General features: G+C 42.9%; 2 protein-coding genes across 2 annotated transcripts in view; one reads left to right on the top strand and one right to left on the bottom strand.

Annotated features, from left to right (window-relative positions):
* The window catches only part of brip1 (BRCA1 interacting helicase 1), a 42,623-nt gene extending 29,043 nt beyond the window's left edge, over window positions 1-13,580 (bottom strand). The window contains exons 1-7 of the mRNA XM_080772333.1: window positions 13,325-13,580; window positions 12,888-13,001; window positions 12,492-12,603; window positions 11,491-11,739; window positions 11,041-11,189; window positions 9,998-10,156; window positions 3,182-3,478 (exon numbers count right to left, since the gene is read on the bottom strand). Of these exons, the coding sequence (XP_080628459.1) occupies window positions 3,182-3,478; window positions 9,998-10,156; window positions 11,041-11,189; window positions 11,491-11,739; window positions 12,492-12,603; window positions 12,888-12,995 (1,074 nt within the window). The 5' untranslated portion in view covers window positions 12,996-13,001; window positions 13,325-13,580. The remainder of the gene's footprint in view (window positions 1-3,181; window positions 3,479-9,997; window positions 10,157-11,040; window positions 11,190-11,490; window positions 11,740-12,491; window positions 12,604-12,887; window positions 13,002-13,324) is intronic.
* A 1,706-nt stretch (window positions 13,581-15,286) lies between these two features.
* On the top strand, window positions 15,287-18,401 carry LOC308321856 (dehydrogenase/reductase SDR family member 13-like; the record flags this gene model as incomplete). Its single annotated transcript, XM_080772948.1, has 6 exons — window positions 15,287-15,294; window positions 15,505-15,566; window positions 16,613-16,731; window positions 16,930-17,053; window positions 17,202-17,528; window positions 18,151-18,401. 6 exons carry the CDS (start codon window positions 15,287-15,289, stop codon window positions 18,399-18,401), a joined length of 891 nt encoding a protein of 296 aa, XP_080629074.1.

An 18,401-nucleotide genomic window follows, 5' to 3' on the forward strand; every position in this document is an offset into this window, starting at 1 on the left:
ATCACAGTTACTCATGCTTATCTACTACTACCACACCTGCCCACATGACCAACTGTAGGGGTTAGCAGTGGCAGGATAAATAAATACGTGGTGTGAACATTTTTGAATTGTTATGAAGCAGGGGTGCCCAAAAAGGTAGATCGTGATTTCCAGTAGCGAAGGCTGTGCAGGTACACCACATGAAATTCCCCTAAAAATATATACATTTAAATTTAAACTAAAACTATTTTTGGCATCTGCCACTTTAATTTAATGCGACTTGATTGATTGACATATAGAAAAGGGCCTGTCCGCTCAAACCAACAAAGCATTGTTTTGTTTTTTCAAGAGGGTTGCTCACGCACGTTAGCGGCATTTCAAAGTTATACACAGAACAGCGGCGGCCGGCGGTGGCTCAGGAGTAGAGTGGCTGGATGGCAACAGCAAGGTTGCCAGTTTGAACCCGGGTTTAGTGTCGAGTTAGTGTTGAAGACTCCTTGAGCAAGACACTGAACCCCTAGTTGCTCCCGATGTGCTGGTTGGTGCCTTGCATTGGATTCCGCCGCCATCGGTGTGTGAATGGGTGTAATGTAATGCACAATCCATGTATAGCGCCTTGGTTAAAGGTGCTATATAAATGCACCATTTTAGCATTCACATTCCGGCTGCCTGTCACCCGTCTCTCCGGTGGTCACCAGGCTATACCTGGTTGTCACATAGTATATTCCTATAACAAAAAACATCGCATGGATGCACCTGGGACGTATCCTCAGTGATGTATCCCAAGGCCATCGGGTTTCCCGTCTCTCGAACATCATACCCCTCACTCAGGCGACCCAGCCGGGGTGATCAAGTCCCGACTTAAGTCCCAGTAGCTACCCTCGATCAGTCCCACTAGGGCAAAACCAGGGCCACACAATCCGTTGGAACTACTCCAGAAATTGAGATAAAGGGTTTAAAATATAAAAAGTCTTTATGAATTTAATCCAGTCAGGTGTACATGCCATCATCATATGGGTTTGCATGTTGTGATATAACCTACGTGGTGAAAGCACCGGATGTGTGAAGGAGAATCATGTACTAAGCCTCAATTAGCCTGTCAGTACAGGTGCCTGCAGTAGCCGCCACTCTGTCCCGCCCTACATCCCTTATGAATGCTATGGCTCGAGGTAATGGACAGCCAGTCTCTCACACACACACACACACACACACACACACACACAAACCACTGTACTCGGTAACCTGTGCGTGCAATCAACTCTTCTCACTCAGTCTGCGACGATGGTGTCAAAGGGCGTGTCTTAACTCATTTTGGGCGGGACCCCGTTTTTGTGTTTTAAGCATTATGTTATAATTTAGCTATTGAAAAATAGCAGATCTACAAGCTCATAGCACGTCACCGAGTGGCGCGCTACGAGCTTGTAGGTCTGCCATCTTTGAAAAATGGTTAAAATGTGGTGCAAATCATTGAATATATATATTTCAGAGCGAACATTTTTAACTCAAATATTTGCTTTTCGGGGGTCCCTGGAACTACATATTTTGAGACAGGGGTCCGTGGCCCAATAGAGATAATTCTGGGGGTCCTTGAAATGAAAAAAGGTGATCACCACTGACATAGAAACATGGGATTTTCAGAAAAACGTTAGGATTTAGAAGCCTTTTTTTTTTTTTATCGACCTAATCGTCCAAAATGGGTTAACGGTGTCTCGTCTCGCACAGTGATGCGTTGGAGATAAATACTGCTCAGACACTTCACTGACACCGAAGCCGTCGGTTCAAGTGAAAGGGGACCGTGAAGGATTAACTGCCATGCAGCCACTTCTATGAGCAGTAGAGACAGCTTAGCCCCGTGGTCAAACTGAGGGCTTTGACTTGGAGAATGAGCGAAAACATTATTAGTCAAAGCCTGTGTGTCTCTACGTGTGTGAGCCTTTGTGTGTCTGTACAGTGTGGAAACCCGATGCGTGCCGCCAGGAGACGGGCCCTTAAGTGACGAAGGCGCACAACATTGCTGACGCCCGAGTCTCTGGCGCGGGGTTATGACTGGGACAGCTCTTTCATAACTGCGACCTGAAGTGGGACGGTGGCAATAGGAGGTATAGACACCTCCGCTGACATAGTTATTGTCCCCGGGACACTCTTCGAGTCTGCGTCTCACCTTTTTGGACAGCCGGGGCGGTTACGCAAGCCACTCAAGAGTCTTACGTTTCTAAATAAAGCTCGTTTCTATGACTCTTGACATTTTACTGCGTCAAAAAGAGCCTGTTGGTTCGACTGGGGATACAGTGGCGGCATAATTGGTGCTCTGAGGCTACAGTTTGGAAGCTTTTTGTCTGCCCACAGTCGTTAACTGTGGGTTTGTATTACAGGGTCTTTCTAAAACTCAGAGATAGGGGTGAGGTTTATAGGATTAGCACAGTCATATGCCCTGGGGTTCCCCAGAGCTTTGTGTTTGTGTGTGGATGTATGTTGTGAGGGGTGGGGCTGAGCAATTTGGCATGTAACTAACCTGCAGATTGAGATTCCTTTCTATTCAAATGAACGTACAGTGTTAAGACTAAGAAAACGGCAGGTGAATAGTACTGGATTGGGGTCACGCCCAGGTCAAATCACTCCAATTCAGGCCCAGGATAGCCATTTTTAAGTTTAAAGGGCGGCAGTGGCTCAGGGGTAGACGGGAACCGCAAGGTTCCCAGTTCGATGATTCCGGGCTCCCCCAGAGTTGGTGTCGAAGTGTCCTTGGGCAAGACTCTGAACCCCTACTTTCTCCCGATATGCATGGTGGTGCCTTGCATTGCTTTCCTCCCCCTTCGGTGTATGAATGCGTGTGTGAATGGGTGAATGTAATGCAATGTGTGTCATTTCTTCTCCCTACGCCTAATTGGGTGGGACTGTGTAGCAGGTAGGAAGGGGTTTATGATGAACGTGGTGTCATGTACTGTCATATAAAAATAAATCTATAAAAGAATATTGAAAACACACACACAGAGGTTGTTGTGAAGGATGAGATGAGGCTTAATAGTGTGCCTGGGTAGCACCGAGAGCTGATCAGATGTGCATATGATCGTAAAGTCCTGTACTGTGATCAATTCAAGCCTGATGCCAACCTGTGCTGCATGTGTTGTGTGTGCCGCTCTGCTCTGTCCTACTGTATCTAAACGTCGGTGTGTGTGTGCGGTGCACGCGTCTCCATACTCACATCCTTGCCTTCCAGCAGCTCCTTGCAGCGCTCATTGCGATTGGTGTGGTGCCGCACCCCGTCGTTGACACACGTCTGGTTTCTGCTGGACAGTATGGTCATGGGAACGCCGGAGTAGATGGTACGCTTCAGCTCGTGGGTGACCTGCGTGATCTGTTTGTGAGTGCGCGTGCCAAAGAATATCTTGGGGAAGTTCTTCTTGCCGTCTTTGCCGTCCTTGGATGGTTTGCCCTCCGAGGCCTTTGTGCTGGCTTTGGCCATAGAACACGGACACAGGGAACATGGCACAGGAGGTGTCTGGATGGATAAAGGATACAAAGAAAGGCAACTCATGGTTAATTAACCCATTTAGGCCTGACCTCGAAATTTCAAAAAAAAACTTCTAAATCTTCCAGTTTTCTGAAATGAATATTTTTTCACGATTTTTCAAAAATAGCAGACCTACAAGCTCGTAGAATGGGTATACTCGACAAAGATATATACATTTTGTCAATTACCACGATTGTGCGACACATTTTATAGTAGCCATAGCCTTTAGAAATGGGTACCAACTTCTCACATGACAACTGATGTGAATAACTGACATACAGGATTTCTGTCATCGGTGGCTATTCTGGCTAACGAAACCATAGTGATATTAAAAAGGAATATTGTTTAGAGCCCAGCCAAACAGTCTAAACTCAGTTCAGTCAATTTGGTGTACTGCGGTACAAAAAAAAAAAAAGATCAAGTCATCACTATTATCCCCACCTGAAAGGACCATGTGACAGACTGTCTTGTATACTCTATTGAAAAACATACGGAGGAGCATAAAGAATTTGTATCCATACATAGGCAGTGCTGTCAGTCTGTGTCAGATGACCTTTTCTGGGCCCGAAAGATGATAGGCCGCCATTGTCGTGGGCTGAGAAAATCTAGCCGCTTCATAATTGGCCGTCCAGTGACATGTGGTGGAAGTCTTTCTCTGCGGCACACAGGCGAAGTGTAGCCGACAACGCTTATGAAACCGATCCTGCTCAGGTGATGAGCTCTTCTAAGTGGCCTACTTTCCGACTCTCTCAAAGGCTCTAATCATGCATCGTCCAAAACACCGATTTCCCAGTTCCAACATTTTGACACTCTTGTGTCCAGTACTAATGTTTTTACAGTCTAAATAAATTGCCGGGTTACAAAATTGTCATTTTCAGTAATTGCTCTCAGAAAGCCGGACTACATTACCACCTGAAGCCTAGCATCCCTTATTCTGGGCGTGTCATAATAGACAAAAATAGGCAAACAGTCCACGGAAAAGCTCACAATGTGTTACAAGGCAATTATGTCATGAACTTGTATCACGCCTATTTTGGCTATTTGACGTACAATAAAGTATACAGGGTTTAAGTGGTTAATTCCACTGATTGCTATTGGAGATAGAATTCCGTGATGAATAGGCAATGTCCAAGACTTATATGATCTTTCAACTCTACTCCAAGGTTAGCCTAAGATTTAGACTCTGGTAGATTGTATTTACCAGTATTTAAATACTAGATAGTATTTAGTCTATGGTCTATGGCTTCATTCCCCATGGTGCCCGAAATCCCACTGCCCTTGAATAGCTCTGAACATGTACAAATGCATAATCTAAGGTGCTTACCCTGCTGCCCCACCGTTCCAGTGCATCTGTGCTTAGCGTTTATATCCCGTAAGTCCGTAGTTTTCAATAAAAAGTGTTTTAACCCATTTAGGCCTGACCTCAACATTTTTAAAAATTCTTCTAAATCCTCCAGTTTTCTGAAATAAATATTTTCACGATTAAAAAAAAATAGCAGACCTACAAGCTCGTAGCGCGCCACTTGGTGGCGCGCTATTAGCTTGTAGATCTGCTATTTTTCAATAGCTAAATTATAACAATGTTTAAAACACCAAAAGAGGTTCCCGCCAATGATTGCAACTGCGCAGACAGGGTTACGCAGCCAGTTGCACTCATTTGGGGAGATTTGAGGACAGATCCAAGATGGCGGAAAGATTCAGAGACAGACAAAACAAACTTTATTGAAAACTACGGACCTATGGATTTTAAATGCTAGGCGCAGATAAACCGGACAGGTGGGGCAGCAGGGCAAGCACCTTCATTTTTTTTCCTACCACCTCACCGTGTGCTACACCCATTCAGCCCTTATTTTGGAAGAAATCTCAGCGCTCTGTGTGTTAATTTTAAAGACGACCATCTACTGTCAGTGCCCAAGATGATTTTCAGGAGACAAGACATTTTTGGATTCCATTCAAGCATCCGTTCCATTATAATGGAACAGATGCTTGAATGGAAGAGCTCCATCTATGAGCCTCCAGGGTCAACCTGCAATTCACTGTGAAGCCTATGGTTTCCGGTTGTGCATGTTACTACAGTATATAGACTAGTATAATGAATATATATATATATATATATAGACTCAGAATGGTCAGAATTTGTCCGAAATTTATTGGGAGGATAGCCCCTTGAGACGAAGCATCTCGTTTTAACAAACTAAAAAGAGTGGGTCCTATACATACAACTACAACATTACAGCAGTGCAAGTACACGGTACCAAAGACACATACTGCAGGTGCAACATGACATACAGTACAAATACACAAGACATACACTGATACACAAACATGTACAGTTAGCTTGCTCCAGCTTCTCCCCCCCCCCCCCCCCCCCCGACTCATGTACATACAGAAATAATGGAGAAAACAGTACTATTACCTGTATCAAAGTAAGAAGTAAACATGTGTAGTATTAGAAGCATGAACAGGTTGTTTGGAGATGTGAATACAGGGAAGTCCTGAAGCGGCCAAAAAGAGCGGTAATTGACCTGAGTGAAAGCGGAAGATTGTTCCAGTCAGATGGAGCTTTGTAGTGGAATGACCTGCGTCCAGATTCCAAGAATATTCTTTTGGGAACAACGAGATAGGGATGATGTGTATGTCTGAGTGGGTATGGGGTGAGTATTACACTCGTGATTCATGAATGTGCTATATGTGAAAAGTATAGGCTTGCATATTTATCATTCAAAATGAAGTGATTTTTTTGATAACAGCTGATGACAAATACCTTTGTGTAAAAATAGTGCCACTTCAGGGTTGTTGCAACCTGTATCTCTTCAGTTATTTTTGTGGAATCGTCTTTTGTTTTGAAGCATTAAAGTCTGATAGGGAATTTCAACACCAAGTCTGATGAGAGTGACCCCAGAAGGAAGGATGCCCTTTGGAGACACCTGGAAGGGGGTGTTGCCTCTTGCCAGTGAGGTCTTTTCCTAATGACATATCTTTCCTCGAGTGGCATTACGCGAATCCGTTCATAAGCTAAACATCGTTTTGTACTAGTCGGCCACACCCACTTCAAAGGTTTCAGTTCATCCTCGGCCCAGATTGTGTGCAAATCAATTCCCAATTGAATGACCAGTGGTCGAAAGCATTACCTACTGTACTTGGCAGAGGTGATTAACATACGACTCGATGTACTGGGGGACAGGTAATTACATCAAATGAGGAAGACAAACTTTTGAATGAACCAAAGTCCTTGAGTGGGTATACTGTCTTTTAGAAAGAAAGACGGGAAAAATAAGTTGTCAGATTTCTTCTTCATTTCTTTTGCTACATCAGGCACTTTGGACAAAACAGAAATTCCAAATGTAGCAAACCCATTCCTTCCCAGTGAATTATACAGTCTGCCACGTCCAACCGGTAAGGTTACATGTAAAAATGAATGCTATGTGATGCCGTGCATTACAACTTTACGCTGGCGATCTGAAGCCAGCACTTCTGACGAGAGATGAGGGGGTCACGTTACCCGCCGACTCACCCTCTCCAGGCATGTTTGCCCATCAAATATTACAATGTGTGATGGAGTGGAGGCCAAAGAGAGCCCTTAGAGAGCTGTCCCTCAGAGTTAAGAGGGATAAGGAGCTCTGAGCCCATGTGAAAAATAAACAGAGGTGCCGCGGGGCCCCAACACCGGCTCGAGTTACCTTTCTCTTCTGGAACAGTTACGCTCCACAGCCCGGGCCCCGGGTCTGATCACCTTACCTGCTACTGCCACATTAAATAGAGCCATCCAAATATCCTGCCCCAAGATGGCCAATAATTACTTATTCATCGGCAGGTGGGAGGAGGAGGGGCAGGCAGGGGTGCGGGAAAAAGGGGGCCGTTGATGAATAGAGGCCCTTGTCAAGAGGCAGCAGCAGGAAACAGCTGACACAAGGGTATCTTTTTACGCGCCTGCCTACCGAGATGCCAGTACGACAAGGTTTCAAGCTTGGCCCCACAGCCGAGAGCAGACACCCCCTGGAAAGGAATGTAGATAACTGTCGAAAGGGGCAAATAGGGCACCATCTCTGCTAGCAGCAAGCACACACCGACTCATTCAGCACCGGACAATTCCACTGGTGTTGGTTCTTGGGTGACGCCACTGAAGAAAAAGCTCCACTTTCTCTGTCACACTATAGGGGACCTGAGAGAATTGATGTATCTTATTAACACTCAGCATTTTGCAACAGTACACCTCTCTTGTCAGGTTACCAGGTGTGTACCTGGCTAATAATCTATGTACGGACACTCTCAATTCAACGTGGCGTTTTCAAATAGGGGGACTAGGTGGGATTGGGGCTAAGTTCATTGGTGTCACTGAATACCTCAGAGTATTCACAGGTAATGATACCCAGGCCTCTCTGCTGCTGCTGTTGCTATATCGCACTGCCAACACCTGAGAGATGGAAATCTCACACTCCGGGGGGCCAGTCAAAGGGCGTTGAGGGGCCGCAAGGCTGTGGGCCGGCTCTGTGTCACTGGCGCCTCTCGCTGGACGCCAATTTGCTCCTCATTCCTCGGCCTTCGAAGGCTTGGAATGCATTCCAATAAGGGTGGGCTCCAATACCCAATACCTCGGAAGACATGGGACACCCAACTCCCTCCTATTCCTCCGTGCATGGGCACACCGTGTGGGTAGGGGCCCTCGGCGAATATCCGCCCTCCAACGCACCTGTTTATCCCTGGGGCGCACTAACCAGCGGGTGAACCCCATTCAATATTTATCCCCGTGGCTTTCACAGATCATCGGCCCAAGCGAGGCAAACCCTCTTAATTAAAACTGGAGCTTGCTTCAAAGGGCCCCATTCAGGCCGTCAGTCAGCGCTCGTGGGACAAAAGAGCCAGGGTCAGGTAGCTGCGGGGAAACCAGAGACGGCCGCGCTCTTTCGACTCTTCGCTTTCCCTCCTCCTCTTTTTCCACCTCCCGCCATCCGCCGGTCCAAATCCAAGCCACACACCTGTGGCAGTATTGGATGCGCGGCTCTGGGAGTTTACTCCGTTGTGTGGATCTCTATACAAGAACAAGCATTCACTCCGAGCTTGTGTAATGATTATAAGTAACCCCGGGTCGGGTCTGTGGGACGTGGGGTGAATGGAGTAACATGGATTATTCATCCACACTCTTGACCACCAATGTAATTAAGAGGTGTTTTCTTCCGTTTGCCATTACCTTCAGATTAATGATATTCCTAATGTGAACCTTTAACACTCACAGTAGTGTCTCAAATAAATATTATATACACAGTACATTTCCAGGCTTTGAGACAATAAAAACATATTGCACAATGTTTTATCCCCTACTAGAAAATAAATAAATAATTTCACCTCAAAGTATTGGGGCCTCTAATTTCAGGGGTACTTTGGTTTGGTTCTATGCGTTTTCCCCCCGTTATAAGTAAGTCAGAGATGCTTATCGTCAGTATCAGCCAGGGCACGGAGATAGATTGCTGAGGTGGAGTGCAACACCTACCATCAGCTCTCAGTACTTGTACGACATCAAGCCGTGAGTTGGCGGTGCCCGGGTTCGAACCCATGACATTGCGGTCGAGAGGCGAGTGCCCTACCGACTGAGCTACCTGGAAACAGCCCCGTTATATTACCCTCAGGAACAGCATTTGGTCATGTTGTCATAAACCGGTCTTGCCACCAAAGCCTGATTTATACTTCTCTGTATGAACGTCAATCTCACAACGTGCGCTGTGAGCTTATAGGTCTGCTATTTCCGGTGTACTGTACAAACATAGAAACGAAAATATGTTATGTAATATACGATTACATAATAGCCTAAGTCGGAATCTGGAATAGAAATATATCATCTCCAATCAGTGACCAATCATGAGCACTCCCCATACCTCCTGAGCCATTCAAGGTTTGTGCCACCGTGACCTTCCAACAAGCTGGACTGTACCATGTACCGCCATCCAGCCACCTGACGCGGACTTGACTGGGAGCTGTGATGATGAACTGCTTCCTTTGCTCAGTTTGGAACGAAAAGTTAAGCGCTGGAGGAAATACTGAAATTCCATCTGGTAAACGGACAGGAGTGACTCTGGCTCAACAAGTGACATACCGGTAGCCACCTTTGAGTTGGCTGTGACCGTCTATTGTATTGCAAGTTGCCCTTTATAAATCCTCTTGGTATTACAATTAAAATAAAGAAATCATTCTTCCTTTCCAATACTTTGAAAAATGAAGAATCAGCCTCAGTTTTTCAATTATGTATTTATTTAAGCATCAACAATTGAGTTGATGCTCAAATAAATACATAATCGGAAGGAAAAAAATCTAGTGTACTAATACTGAATTGAAGTTAAATCTCTTCTATTCTTTTGGCAACATTTCAAATGAATTTAGCTTGTCAATTGTGTGGAGTGTACTGCCACCTAGTGGTACTAGTAAAGGGTGACAATATTTTGAATATCAAGCTTACATTTTTTACTCTAAACACAAGCTGTCCATATGGGTTCTCTGAAGTGTACCGGTACTCACACAGCACTGTGAGGTCTTCTTCTCCAAAGCCTGGGCCTGGCTACTCAGCTTCATGGTCCAATTTGGTGGCCCCGGCGGCCGAGGGCCAATGTCCAACTCATCATCCTCCACATCGTCTATGAAGATCACCCCCCGGTCCCCACACCTCCTTTTACAACTCTGCAGGACAAAACATGACGGTACAAACAAAAGGGTTCAATCTTAAAATGGTCAGGAAAAGCACACGCGTTGATTGCGGCTGTGACTCCGCAACAAGCCACTTGGGCTGATACTAGCCAAGCCATAGCGGTGGGCGATATGGAAAAATATAATATCACAATATTTTTTCAAGCAGTATCACGGTACACAATATTATCACGATATTTGTCATGAGTTTTTTATGGCTATTTTTCCAAGTTATTTAACAGTACAACCACCTACAATGTAACAAAAACTAAAAGAAAAAGGAGTAAGAGACCATTTATTTTAGACCAAAATACTTATTATGTTTGGCAAACGAAACCTTCGTTCTACAGAAGAAAAAAATAAATTAAGGTATAGACTGTATCACGATAACTGCATATCGTGGAAACATTATCACGATATCACCCACCCCTAACAAGCCAACCGTAATTTTGATGTCCAGTACCATTTGGAAGACACTTCTGCTTTGCCAGACAATATTGTGAAGAAAGATGGGTAGGAGAGGATGACACACATAATTATGCCGGATTTAAAAATATTATGAATAGGTCTCTGTGTCAATGTAATGTAGTACCATACCAACTGGAACCAACAAAATGTCCAAATGTAGCTGCTGGTCAAGACTCAAGACTATAGAAATGTATAGTCTATACATTTATCTATAATAGATAAATAATTTTGATGAATTGAACAAGGTGGGCCCTCAAGTGTAATGCTTTATTGGGTCGTCCACTCACAGTTAACAGTTTTTGTATTGAGTTGTGCTTGAAATGTACTGTAATTGTGCAAAACTGGAAATAAATATTGCAATCATTCAATAGAGAGAGAGTGAGAAAGGGCACAACTTCACGTTTGGCTACCTTGTCCTCAACGGCAGGAGTGCGAATGCGCTTCCTTTCCGGCTGAAAGTCATCCGCCTCATGGTCAGAGTTGGGGGAGGTATGCATCTTTTCAGACAGACGGGAAGCCAATGACTCTTTCTTCAACTTAAAATCTTCTGGTGGGGACACTGAAATACAGAGGTAGCATTTAAACAATATTCTGCTACTAGGGTCACTAGAGGTAGTAGTGAATGTAGGCCAGGATGCTTTTCAAGTCTAAAGCATTGTTTTAGACGTAATGCTTTGTTTTGTTTTAAGAAGAAAAAAACTACAAAAACACATGTATTCCCTCTCTGAAATGTCCTTCTGCATGAACAATGAAAGGTTGTTAGAATGGTTAATCAAATCGTTAGAATGGTTCAAATCGTTAAATGGTCAAATTGTTAATGGTTAGTCATATTGTTAGAATAGTTAGTCAAAGATATTTACCAGTTTCAGAGGCTGAAGGTAGCAGCTGTTCCACTTTGTCTGGTGACTTTGTTAAGTCCATTTTGTCTGGTGACTTTGTTAAGTCCACAACATTTAGTGTGGGTGTAGGAGGGGCACAGACAGTCCTGTCGTGGCAGGCACACTGGCACGAGGTGGTGACATCTGGAGTCTTACTGTTATCATCTGTATGTGTCTTGCCTTCAGAAGGACTTTTGCAATCCTGGGAGGTTGCTCCTTGCTCAGATTTGACTGTAAAGACATGACACAGGGTCATGGCCATGACAAACAACATATCACACCTCTATTATTCCATAGACAAATCTTTTCTTTTTAGAAGTCAGTGAAATTCCCTGTTGCGACTGAAATGTTCACAAAAAAAGAACACTCTTGCTGATTTCATAAAGTAAGTAGGACCAATTCTGTTACAAACTTGATTTCATGTGGAACAGTAACCATTTATTGCCAGATTATGTTAATTAGATTAGATTAGATTCAATTTATTGTCACTGCACATAGTATACAAATACTTTGACAATGAAATGAATAGTGGCGTCCAACCAGAGTGCAATACAGTAATGCAGTAATGGGAATAAATATACTTGTAGTTGAATGTACAGAATGTACAGTATGTACAGTAATATATAATAAATATGAAGGGGTTTTTACACAATTCTGGAAAATTGCAAGTGTGATTGCTGATGTATGATGACGACGTATTGACATACATGACGTCAACAGGGGGCGGAATAATGTTTACACTATAAATACATAATAAAGTTGGGCAATTACTATAGTCTGGTTGCCCTATTACTTTTAGCCTATTTCCATTTTAACCTGTGGGCAAGAATTTGAGTTTTGTTCATTATTTAGCATTTGAAAATACATTGAATAAAAGTGCAGTCACAACCCTATTGAAACTAATCCCACACACCTGATGTATCCTCTGATCATGAGTATTAATAATACCTTAAGGCAACCACACTAATAAAGAGCAGTCCTACCAGAATGTGCTTGCTGCCAGGCCAGAGCAGAGCAGAGCAGGGCCAGGCTCTTTCCACTTCCTGTAGGACTCTCTAGTAGACAGTGTTGGCCATGATTTAGACCTCTTACTATCTGCAATACAAAGAAACAATCATAATTGCATTTAGTGTTAGGGTCAACAACAATGCAATACATTGTCAATTTAAAGCCCAATGGAGAGTACATGCAAGGCTATATTTGAGAGCCCCAGTAACAAACGTATCTGTGGTTAATTTATTTGCTTACTTACTTATTCATTTACATTACTTATTTTGGATGGATGGAGGATGGAGTATGACAGATAATGCTTGATCAAATGCACTTATGGTCATTTGAAGTTTGACATGCTATAAATTGTGAGGGTGCTTATTGCTCACTGAATTCATCATGGCCAGCTGGGATGGATAGGCTTTGCATGGGAAATTGATTCTGACTCCTCCAATGGTGTATTCCACGGCGGCGGGCGAAGAAGAAGCCATGTTCATCCGTCTCTGACAAATCAGAAATTCAACACTGATTATTCATTCAAGTTAGGCACAAAAATACAGTCTACTATATGATCCTGAGTGTGTATAAATGGACCTTGTTTACATGTAACTAGAGTGTAGAAATGAACATGGGCCAAATAGACCTGTCATTATTTGGTTCGATTTCTAAACAATACACCCTCAGCTATGAACTGAACACTCGATTTCTATTGTGTAACCGACAGCTATGGTAACTGTCATCCTTATGCGGCAACTTTAGCAGCACGGCTTCGTTAAACTGTCATTATAATAGCAGTCTGGACAACAGTTCAATAACTTGAACCAACCTGATTGGAACCAGCTGACTAGCTAGCGTTAGCTACTGCTAACCTTAACAGCAGTGGCAGTGCTGTTACAGGTTACAAGAGCATGGGCTACACAGCAACCTGCACCATGGGCGATAACAACAAGCTAACAAATTACAACTGAGCTCGAGGACGCTTTCATCGGCGAGAGTCCATAATTATGTCGTTTGTTATAAGTTTAAATAATATCCTTATAACTACGGACAACGATACTGTTTACATCTTACATCTTACGGCTGTTTCGCGCCCGGGCATGGTCGGGCACACAGTGATGATTTTTGACCAATAGCATCACAGCAGAAGATGTTGTCATAACCAAGTACTGAACCATTGGTCCCGCTCGGGCATGTGACATAGTCATGGACCAGTGATTCTCAAACTGTGGTCCGGGGACCCCCCATGGGGTCCCTGAGGGGGGTTCCAGGCCAGAATAGGATACAAGTGGTTGGGGAATAGTTTTCACAGAAGGTTTGAACATGTGTTACTTGACAGAGCATAGCCTATATAAGTAAATCAGGCAAGATCAGAGGTTTTCATGGCATTATGGATGTGTTGACAACAAGTGACGATTTGACAGAGAAATAACTCCCAGAATCCAGGGCATACAGTATGATTCAGTAGTAAGGTGCATTGCTAAGCCATTAAAAATCAAATCACATCAAATTCCCATCAGTGTTAAAATCCTAATAACATTAGGCCTATGTGAGAGCATCCAAATGTACTGCAATTGAAACTGCAAATGTAGGCAATATAATGTAATGTCAGTGTAGATTGTAGATTTTAAAAACACATTTGCATCTTTCAAGTGTGATATATTCCCCCTTTGGAGAAAACCCTTCTGTTATGATTATTGTTATTTATTATCATGATTATTAGACAGTTATACCTCAAAACTATGGTATATTGATTTGGATAGGCATAGGCCTGTAGTTCAAGTTTCAAAGCTTTTCATGTAACAGTGACAGATCCAGATACTAAATTTCATAATTAATATCACCAGAATCATTAAAATGGGGGGGGGTCGACTCATTTGAAATTATTTTGCCTTAGGGCTTCTGATATGATGATTGTCAAAATTGTGAGAAATACTCATATTGGTAACGTAATGTTGGAACATATTTTTAATATAAATTTGTGTATATCTATAGGCTAAGCTAATTTAGGCCTGATTAGTTGTAACAAGTCTCCAAAAATCAACAAAGTCCAGGAATGCAGGTTGTTCTTATTTATTTTACCTTCAAAATCCGATAAAACGATCCCATGCGCCTACTTAAAATATGTCTTAAGACTGGACTGGACAAAAATAAAATTGAAAGAATAGGAAATAAGAAATAAACACAAACACCTAAAGTCCTAAACTAAGAAAAAACATTGCCCTTTTCTCAAAGCCCTAGCGCTCTCCCCTGGAGTTTTGCAAACTGAGCATTTCATGCTCAACACTTAACACTATAACATTATACAACACAACATCATATTGGACTACCAGGTGAGAGACCCATGCACCCACAATGATTAGTAATTGGCATCAACTCAAACAAGGCTTGAGTTAGGCTTAACTACACAATTACATGTTTCCTGATCCTGAACAAACTAATGCATTTTCAGTTGAAAAACTCGTGTTTTGTTCAAGAGCCCAAAATAAACTCCAGTAGGTGGCAGCAATGCCACAAAGATGCAAAATAAGTAGCCTCGGAAACCCAGACGTTTTTATTTCCAGGGAGAGAAAAAAAAAGTCTGGGTCCGAGTCCACTTCAATTCGGCATAGAGTAGCGCAAACGTCGACCACTCTGCTGATTTCTGATCTCTGCACCTTTGTTAAATTGACGCACACACGCACACACACTCCTCTCTCTCTCTGTCGCTCCAACTAATTAGTCTACAAAATAAGTGTCCTGGAACTGTCCTCCAGAGTCCAGACCTTCAGTGACTAGCCAGAGGTTTTGAATGACGCGGTGACGCGTCATTCATATATAGATTATAGATTAAAAATAATCTATATATAGATTATTTTTTACTATAGTAGACAGAGGACGGTGGGACAGTGGAAGTAAACAAGTGCGCTTGCTTGCTACCAGTTGTTATAGCCAAATGGATACCCCTGGCCTTGTACTTGCTGCTGGGCTGTTGTTGGTGGCTTATGTGATAATTTTGATTTATTATAGAATCAAAGCGCCTACATGCAAAAGCAACAAAAAACTCCACGGGAAAACGGTGATTGTTACTGGTGAGTTAACCTTGTCTGTTTCATTCTCAGAATCAACGTCATTGTCGCGCTCACAGGTTTACAGGTGTTGGTGAAATTCGATATTTGTGCAAGATCGTTTTTGTTATTTGATTTCCTGTGTGTGTGTGTGTGTGTGTGTGTGCGTGTGTGTGTGTGTGTGTGTGTGTGTGATAAAATGCATAGAGACGTGTGCGTGTGTGTGTGTGTGTGTGTGTGTGTGATAAAATGCATAGAGACAAACTGTAGCCTCTACAAACTATAGCCAAAGAATGTCTCTGTCACTTATCAGTCAAACAGGAAGGCCAACGCCCCAGGTGGTCTATTTTGAAAGCAGTGATAATACACCACAGGACAACTTTTTTTCAACGACCAATTCATGTTTTAGGTTGTTGGTTGTTATTAGAGAAAGTAAAAGATATGTTATATTTTTTTCATTTGCTAGCTGCTTTCTTTAGTTTTAGGGATTTTAGCTGTTTTTGACGGGTGGGCATGGGGCTAGAGCATGGGGCTAAATATGTATTTTATCATTTTTATTACAACATTTTATAGCGATTTTATGTATTATTATTTACTATAGTCCACCCCAATAAATTACATCTGACCACACAAGATCACGTGATCTACTTGTGTCAAGCCTATGACACAGTGTGGCTTCCCTCCAGTAGGCTACCTTCACATTCAGTAGATCCTGTTATCTTTTGTGGCCAGATGTAATTTCTTGGGGTCTAGTAGGCCTATAGTAAATAATAATAAAAAAAAGAAATGGCTATAAAATTTTGTAAAAAGCAAAAAAGAAACCCAGCTAAAATCCCTAAACTGAAATGAAAAATAAATAAAATAATAACACTCATCTTTTTACTTTTACAACAACCTAAAACATGAACCTTGGTTGAAAAAGAAACACTGACATATTATTATACTGCAATCTGCAGTATAATAATACAATAATACTATAATTTAGAATGAAAGAAGCATGACTATGATTGGTATTATTGCTCCATCAATGATGCAGACATTTTCTAAGAAACCAACGTTGGTTGATTAAGGGAGCAACACTGGAATTGGGAAGACTACAGCCATAGAACTGGCAAAGAGAGGAGCCAGGGTCATTCTGGCCTGTCGAAGTAAACAGAGAGCTGAAGCTGCTCTCACTGACATCAAAAAGGTAAATAAAAAAATATTTAAAATTTTAAAAAGAACCCAGACACTAAATGGACAAAAAATATTTTTGGCCAATTAATGGAAGCAGTTGTGCAGTGTGTCCAGTTTTACTTTATGGTCTCCATCATGTCTATTTAAAAAACATCCTAAAGCTAAAGGGATTAAACTGCTTTTAGCCTGTGTCACCTTGTGTCTCCTGCAGGAGAGTGGGAGCAATGAGGTGGTGTTCATGCACTTGGATCTGGGGAGTCTGAAGTCCGTTCGCTCCTTTGCTGAAACCTTCTTGAAGACTGAGCCCAGGCTGGACCTGCTCATTAACAATGCAGGTCATATTATGCAATCAACATAAACAATTTTTGATAATGTCCTAAAGACACGATGGCTTATATCGACTGCTGCTGAATCTGGAAATTATGCCATATCCATCGATGATATATTTTTTAGTTTGTTATTTATTAGTTTTGTATCTACTAGGGATCTTCATGCAGGGTAAAACAGAGGATGGCCTGGGGATGATCCTGGGTGTCAACCACATCGGCCCCTTCCTGCTCACCAACCTGCTACTGGAGAGACTGAAGGAGTGTGGTCCCAGTCGGGTGGTCAATGTGGCGTCTGTAGGTTACAAACAGGGCAAGATTGATTTCACTTACCTAAACACTCACAAGGATCTTGGTGCGGGAGGTAGTTCGATAGCATTGTTGCAGATGTACTGCGACAGCAAGCTGTTTAATGTCCTCTTCACCCGTGAGCTGGCTAACAGATTGCATGGCACAGAGGTCACCTGCTTCAGCCTCCACCCAGGTACATTCAGTATTCTTCTAGACATGACTGTGAGAGGGAGGATGACTGATTTAAGCAGTCACACCTGGCCTGAGTCAAACTAGAACTGGAATCAGAGCTGGGTGTGGCCACATCCAGCTCTGAGTCCAGTTCTAGTTTGACTCAGGCCAGGTGTGACTGCTTAAATCAGTCATCCTCCCTCTCACAATGACATTATGAGCTTAGGTTAGGATAATGTACAATTTCCTTTTTCATGGCTGAGAAAGTTGACCTCTAAAGGTCCACAACAACATTTTCACATGATATGTTACTTTACCTTATGCCATCTGCCGTAGGTGAGCATCTGTGTGTTGACGTTGCTTTCAAGGGCTGACTACGTAAAACCCAGCCTAGATGTCAAGATAAATGGGTTTTGGTGTGTAGTTGTGTACTGTGTAGGGTCATCTTTCATTCCCAACCTCTTATCACACATGCTTTGTTCAATCAGGACCAAACCACTCCACAAAACCATCTCCTACTACCAACCCTGAGCAAGTCTGTCCTACACCCGGCATAACGACTAATAGCGCTTAAAAGACTACAAGAAACCACATCAAACCAGAGTCCCCACTTGGTTATTAACATAGCTTTCTTTCTCTTTTAGGTACAATCAAAACTGAGATTGCCCGCCACTCCAGTGCATTTGCAATATTCATGAACCTCATGCTTTTCTCAAAGACCCCTCTTCAGGGTACGCAGACCACCCTGCACTGTGCACTCCAGGAGGGTATCGAACACCTCAGCGGACGCTACTTTAATGACTGTGCAGTCGAAGATGTTTATCCTAAAGCTAAGGATGATGCTGTGGCTAAGAAGCTGTGGGATGTAAGTGAGAGACTGTGTGGACTAGTGTAA

Source organism: Protomyctophum bolini (genome assembly GCF_963924005.1).
Source record: "Protomyctophum bolini genome assembly, chromosome: 9".
NCBI lineage: Eukaryota > Metazoa > Chordata > Actinopteri > Myctophiformes > Myctophidae > Protomyctophum > Protomyctophum bolini.